This window comes from Oncorhynchus nerka, linkage group LG13 (assembly GCF_034236695.1).
Source record: "Oncorhynchus nerka isolate Pitt River linkage group LG13, Oner_Uvic_2.0, whole genome shotgun sequence".
Taxonomy (NCBI): Eukaryota; Metazoa; Chordata; class Actinopteri; order Salmoniformes; family Salmonidae; genus Oncorhynchus; species Oncorhynchus nerka.
This window is the reverse complement of record NC_088408.1, coordinates 84364187-84371989: the sequence shown is the minus strand read 5'-3', so window position 1 is coordinate 84371989 and position 7803 is coordinate 84364187. Positions and strand designations below refer to the sequence as shown.

The 7803-nt window shown below is 41.8% G+C and overlaps 1 protein-coding gene across 1 annotated transcript in view; it reads right to left on the bottom strand.

Moving 5' to 3' along the window:
• Window positions 1-3492: 3492 nt before the first annotated feature.
• Window positions 3493-7803, bottom strand: part of LOC115140697 (phosphoglucomutase-like protein 5) — an 86581-nt gene continuing 82270 nt past the window's right edge. The window contains exon 11 of the mRNA XM_065026777.1: window positions 3493-4447. Within this exon, the coding sequence (XP_064882849.1) occupies window positions 4358-4447 (90 nt within the window). The 3' untranslated portion in view covers window positions 3493-4357. The remainder of the gene's footprint in view (window positions 4448-7803) is intronic.

Sequence of the window (7803 nt, the reverse complement as noted above, 5' to 3'; positions counted from 1 at the left end):
ATGGATAGAATGGTTACAGAATGAGAATGAATGGTTACAGAGCAGGAATCCAGAATGGATACAGAGAAGGAATCCAGAATGGTTACAGAGCAGGAATCCAGAATGGTTACAGAGAAGGAATCCAGAATGGTTACAGAGCAGGAATCCAGAATGGATACAGAGAAGGAATCCAGAATGGATACAGAGCAGGAATCCAGAATGGTTACAGAGCAGGAATACAGAGAAGGAATCCAGAATGGATACAGAGCAGGAATCCAGAATGGATACAGAGAAGGAATCCAGAATGGATACAGAGAAGGAATCCAGAATGGTTACAGAGAGGAATCCAGAATGGTTACAGAGCAGGAATCCAGAATGGTTACAGAGCAGGAATCCAGAATGGATACAGAGCAGGAATCCAGAATGGATACAGAGAAGGAATCCAGAATGGTTACAGAGCAGGAATCCAGAATGGTTACAGAGCAATGGAATCCAGAATGGTTACAGAGCAGGAATCCAGAATGGTTACAGAGCAGGAATCCAGAATGGTTACAGAGCAGGAATCCAGAATGGATACAGAGCAGGAATCCAGAATGGTTACAGAGAACGAATCCAGAATGGTTACAGAGCAGGAATCCAGAATGGTTACAGAGAAGCAATCCAGAATGGTTACAGAGCAGGAATCCAAAATGGATACAGAGAAGGAATCCAGAATGGTTACAGAGCAGGAATCCAGAATGGATACAGAGAAGGAATCCAGAATGGTTACAGAGCGGGAATCCAGAATGGATACAGAGCAGGAATCCAGAATGGATACAGAGCAAGGAATCCAGAATGGTTACAGAGCAGGAATCCAGAATGGTTACAGAGCAGGAATCCAGAATGGTTACAGAGCAGGAATCCAGAATGGTTACAGAGCAGGAATCCAGAATGGTTACAGAATCCAGAATGGATACAGGAAATCCAGAATGGATACAGAGAAGGAATCCAGAATGGAATACAGAGAAGGAATCCAGAATGGATACAGAGAAGGAATCCAGAATGGTTACAGAGCAGGAAATCCAGAATGGATACAGAGCAAATCCAGAATCCAGAATGGATACAGAGCAGGAATCCAGAATGGTTACAGAGAAGGAATCAGAGAAGGAATCCAGAATGGATACAGAGACAGGAATCCAGAATGGTCACAGAGAAGGAATCCACAGAGAGGAATCCAGAATGGATACAGAATGGTTACAGGAATCCAGAATGGTGGATACAGAGCAGGAATCCAGAATGGATACAGAGCAGGAATCCAGAATGGATACAGAGAAGGAATCCAGAATGGTTACAGAGCAGGAATCCAGAATGGTTACAGAGAAGGAATCCAGAATGGATACAGAGCAGGAATCCAGAATGGATACAGAGCAGGAATCCAGAATGGTTACAGAGCAGGAATCCAGAATGGTTACAGAGAAGGAATCCAGAATGGTTACAGAATCCAGCATGGATACAGAGAAGGAATCCAGAATGGATACAGAGAAGGAATCCAGAATGGATACAGAGCAGGAATCCAGAATGGTTACAGAGCAGGAATCCAGAATGGTTACACAACAAGAATCCAGAATGGTTACAGAGAAGGAATCCAGGATGGATACAGAGAAGGAATCCAGAATGGTTACAGAGATGGAATCCAGAATGGATACAGAGAAGGAATCCAGAATGGTTACAGAGAAGGAATCCAGAATGGATACAGAGCAGGAATCCAGAATGGTTACAGAGCAGGAATCCAGAATGGATACAGAGCAGGAATCCAGAATGGATACAGAGCAGGAATCCAGAATGGATACAGAGAAGGAATCCAGAATGGATACAGAGCAGGAATCCAGAATGGATACAGAATCCAGAATGGATACAGAGAATCCAGAATGGATACAGAGCAGGAATCCAGAATGGATTGGTTACAGAGAAATCCAGAATGGTTACAGAGCAGGAATCCAGAATGGTTACAGAGAAGGAATCCAGAATGGATACAGAGCAGGAATCCAGAATGGATACAGAGCAGGAATCCAGAATGGTTACAGAGCAGGAATCCAGAAATGGAATCCAGAATGGATACAGAGAAGGAATCCAGAATGGTTACAGAGCAGGAATCCAGAATGGTTACAGAGAAGGAATCCAGAATGGATACAGAGAAGGAATCCAGAATGGATACAGAGCAGAATGGATACAGAGCAGGAATCCAGAATGGTTACAGAGCAGGAATCCAGAATGGATACAGAGCAGGAATCCAGGATGGATACAGAGCAGGAATCCAGAATGGTTACAGAGAAGGAATCCAGGATGGATACAGAGCAGGAATCCAGAATGGTTACAGAGAATGAATCCAGGATGGATACAGAGAAGGAATCCAGAATGGTTACAGAGCAGGAATCCAGAATGGATACAGAGAAGGAATCCAGAATGGATACAGAGCAGGAATCCAGAATGGATACAGAGCAGGAATCCAGAATGGATACAGAGAAGGAATCCAGAATGGTTACCTTGTTCTAATGCAGTTATTGACATCAGCCTTGTTCTAATGTAGTTATTGACATCAGCCTTGTTCTAAATGCAGTCATTGACATCAGCCTTGTTCTAATGTAGTTATTGACATCAGCCTTGTTCTAATGCAGTTATTGACATCAGCCTTGTTCTAATGTAGTTATTGACATCAGCCTTGTTCTAATACAGTTATTGACATCAGCCTTGTTCTAATGTAGTTATTGACATCAGCCTTGTTCTAATGTAGTTATTGACATCAGCCTTGTTCTAATGTAGTTATTGACATCAGCCTTGTTCTAATGTAGTTATTGACATCAGCCTTGTTCTAATGTAGTTATTGACATCAGCCTTGTTCTCATGCAGTTATTGACATCAGCCTTGTTCTGTTCAATGTTCTCTACCTATATAGCACTCTAAATACCTAGATTCATGTTACGTTATTCAGACCAATGAGAATTAGCACCTTTAAAGCCAATTATTTAAGAATACTATTTTTGCAGATAGAACATTCTAATTTGAAGGTCACACAGTAAATACAGCTGGTCTGGGTCAGGAGAACACATGTCATAATCTGAATAAATTCAACCGGAATAAATAAGTCTGAAAGTGATACAGGTGGGTGGATATTTCTCTGGACACAAGTAAGGATACACACAATACACATGTATTACACAATTCCATATGACAGTTGGAATACACATGAACAGTCCTAAGCCCACTAAAGATGAAGGAAAAGAACCATATTGTAGCCACAAGCCAGTCTGTCTTTTGACAACCCCTTTCACACTATCCTGTCTACCCGAACCATACTGTGATGGCTCAGATACTTTCTCTTCACATCCTTTCCAGCATCAAGGTTCCAGCGACTAAGCGGCTGCATAACACCGTACAGTTTGGCTCAGCAGGATGAGAAGGATACTAAAAGGAGGTGAATAACACTACCTACTAATATTCCCAGCAACAGAAGGGACTAAGTAAAAAGACATTACACACAAAAGATACACATTTATTTGGATGAAAAACAAAAACAAATGAAATACATCTATGGCAAAAACAGGCCGTCTAATGAAGAGCAGAAAAACAAAAAGTGGTGGTAACAGATACCACCTCGACTAACCTGGAGCCCAGCACATTAACTCTGTACCGGTACCCCTGGTTATAGCCTCGATATTGTTATTTTATTGTGTTACTTAAATATATATATATATTTATTGAACTGCATTGTTGGTTAAGGGCTTGCAAGTAAGCATTTCACGGTAAGGTCTACATCTGTTGTATTCGGGGCATGTATGGTGTATGAAAAATGGACTTCTCCCTTTTAATTCAGTCTGTCAACTTTATAATGATCACACGCACGCACGCACGCACGCACGCACGCACGCACGCACGCACGCACGCACGCACACACACACACACACACACACACACACACACACACACACATCCAGAAAATACAACTTTCATAACAGAAGCCTTATATGAACAAATGTTGTTTATCAACAGCTGAAAGAAACAGTTTGCTTCTTTTCTTTGCAGACTACATAATATCTTACATTTTGAGAGAGAGAGAGAGAGAGAGAGAGAGAGAGAGAGAGAGAGATAGAGAGAGAGAATACATGTAGCTCTTGCTTACTATTGGCCCCAGGTGTGGCAACAAGCAGGACGGTGTGGCCTTAGGGACTTGGCCATAGATGTTTGTGTGTGTTTGTGGGGGGAACACTCAGGTGGTGTGTGTGTGTGTGGGGGGTGGGGGGGGCACTCAGGTGGTATGTGTGTGTGTGTGTGTGTGTGTGTGTGTGTGTGTGTGTGTGTGTGTGTGTGTGTGTGTGTGTGTGTGTGTGCAGTGGAGCAGAGCTCAGGTGATGACGGTGGGGCCGCGGTGTCCTGTCCTCTCGTGGATGTCAGAGATCTTCAGGGCGATGGCGATGAGGGGACCCAGCACCGCCTGGGACACAGAACACACACTGCTTTATACACACTTCACACAATACACACATACTGGCGATGAGGGGACCCAGCACCGCCTGGGACACAGAATACACACTGCTTTATACACACTTCACACAATACACACATACTGGCGATGAGGGGACCCAGCACCGCCTGGGACACAGAACACACACTGCTTTATACACACTTCACACAATACACACATACTGGCGATGAGGGGAACTCATAGCACCGCCTAGGACACAGAATACACACTGCTTTATACACACTTCACACAATACACACATACTGGCGATGAGGGGAACCAGCACCGCCTGGGACACAGAACACACACTGCTTTATACACACTTCACACGATAAACACATTACTGACAAAGCTTCAGGCTTTCTTTTCTAATGTGGGATGACTGTAGAGACTCTGAAAGGATGCACATGTTCAAATAAGTGTTGATACAATGTGTGAGTTGTATTGTTATACTAGCAACAGAGTAACACCGCACACTCCAGATGCAGTGACATTTTCAAACTTGTAGTGTATTTGAGGTTTAAAAAGTCTTCTGAAGTTTGTCATTCCCACTTTGAAATCACAACAAACATAAATTATAATCCACATAAAAACTCACATTTCCTGTTGCTGCAGGATTATTTTGCTGCAATAGCAAACTGGCTCAATTGAAGATCCTACATCGGTAACCATCATAGAAGCCACTATAAACTAATACAGAAAGTAACCAAGGAAACAACAAGCGTCATGAATCAAGACCAATCAACAGTTTACTACCAAGTCCCTTCTCTTCACTTTGGACTCTCTGTCCGATGTCCTGGCCAGAAAGGACCTCTGCAAAGAATTGAATCCATTATCAGTGTGTTGCAAAGCCAGTCAACTCCAGGCTAACTTTATACTGTCCAGCCGCACCTTAGTATCCACTGACAGTTCAACAGTCTCTGATTCAAGGGGTTGGGTTAAATGCGGAAGACACATTTCAGTTGAGAACATTCAGTTGGACAACTGACTAGGTACCTCCCTTCCCTTTCCCTTTCTCTATTGTGTTGGCGCAACTCACAACCTGAAGTTACCTGTTAAGTGAGGTAACCATGGTAACCACAGAGATAAGCCACAGCTTGCTTCATGACTACAGATCCAATGGTATAGTGGTTTCCTGGCTCAGTTCAAAGCGGTTTGTGAGAGAATGTTTACATGGAACTGATCAATCTAATCAAGGCCAGTGGTGTTTCATCATAACAGATCACTGATAACTAAGCCTTGGTATCAAAACAGCACACACCTCTATACTGACTAATACTGTCAACCACAATATGATACTGACTAAGCCTTGGTATCAAAACAGCACACACCTCTATAGTGACTAATACTGTCAACCACAATATGATACTGACTAAGCCTTGGCATCAAAACAGCACACACCTCTATACTGACTAATACTGTCAACCACAATATGATACTGACTAAGCCTTGGCATCAAAACAGCACACACCTCTATACTGACTAATACTGTCAACCACAATATGATACTGACTAAGCCTTGGCATCAAAACAGCACACACCTCTATACTGACTAATACTGTCAACCACAATATGATACTGACTAAGCCTTGGCATCAAAACAGCACACACCTCTATACTGACTAATACTGTCAACCACAATATGATACTGACTAAGCCTTGGCATCAAAACAGCACACACCTCTATACTGACTAATACTGTCAACCACAATATGATACTGACTAAGCCTTGGCATCAAAACAGCACACACCTCTATACTGACTAATACTATCAACCACAATATGATACTGACTAAGCCTTGGCATCAAAACAGCACACACCTCTATACTGACTAATACTGTCAACCACAATATGATACTGACTAAGCCTTGGCATCAAAACAGCACACACCTCTATACTGACTAATACTGTCAACCACAATATGATACTGACTAAGCCTTGGCATCAAAACAGCACACACCTCTATACTGACTAATACTGTCAACCACAATATGATACTGACTAAGCCTTGGCATCAAAACAGCACACACCTCTATACTGACTAATACTGTCAACCACAATATGATACTGACTAAGCCTTGGCATCAAAACAGCACACACCTCTATACTGACTAATACTGTCAACCACAATATGATACTGACTAAGCCTTGGCATCAAAACAGCACACACCTCTATACTGACTAATACTGTCAACCACAATATGATACTGACTAAGCCTTGGCATCAAAACAGCACACACCTCTATACTGACTAATGGTTAAATGGTTAAAGTACACTACCGGTCAAACACAATATGATACTGACTAATACTGTGGCATGGTTAAAGTACACTACCGGTCAAACACAATATGATACTGACTAATACTGTGGCATGGTTAAAGTACACTACCGGTCAAACACAATATGATACTGACTAATACTGTGGCATGGTTAAAGTACACTACCGGTCAAACACAATATGATACTGACTAATACTGTGGCATGGTTAAAGTACACTACCGGTCAAACACAATATGATACTGACTAATACTGTGGCATGGTTAAAGTACACTACCGGTCAAACACAATATGATACTGACTAATACTGTGGCATGGTTAAAGTACACTACCGGTCAAACACAATATGATACTGACTAATACTGTGGCATGGTTAAAGTACACTACTGGTCAAACACAATATGATACTGACTAATACTGTGGCATGGTTAAAGTACAATACCAGTCAAACACAATATGATACTGACTAATACTGTGGCATGGTTAAAGTACACTACCGGTCAAACACAATATGATACTGACTAATACTGTGGCATGGTTAAAGTACACTACCAGTCAAACACAATATGATACTGACTAATACTGTGGCATGGTTAAAGTACACTACCGGTCAAACACAATATGATACTGACTAATACTGTGGCATGGTTAAAGTACACTACCAGTCAAACACAATATGATACTGACTAATACTGTGGCATGGTTAAAGTACACTACCAGTCAAACACAATATGATACTGACTAATACTGTGGCATGGTTAAAGTACACTACCGGTCAAACACAATATGATACTGACTAATACTGTGGCATGGTTAAAGTACACTACTGGTCAAACACAATATGATACTGACTAATACTGTGGCATGGTTAAAGTACACTACCGGTCAAACACAATATGATACTGACTAATACTGTGGCATGGTTAAAGTACACTACCGGTCAAACACAATATGATACTGACTAATACTGTGGCATGGTTAAAGTACACTACCGGTCAAACACAATATGATACTGACTAATACTGTGGCATGGTTAAAGTACACTAC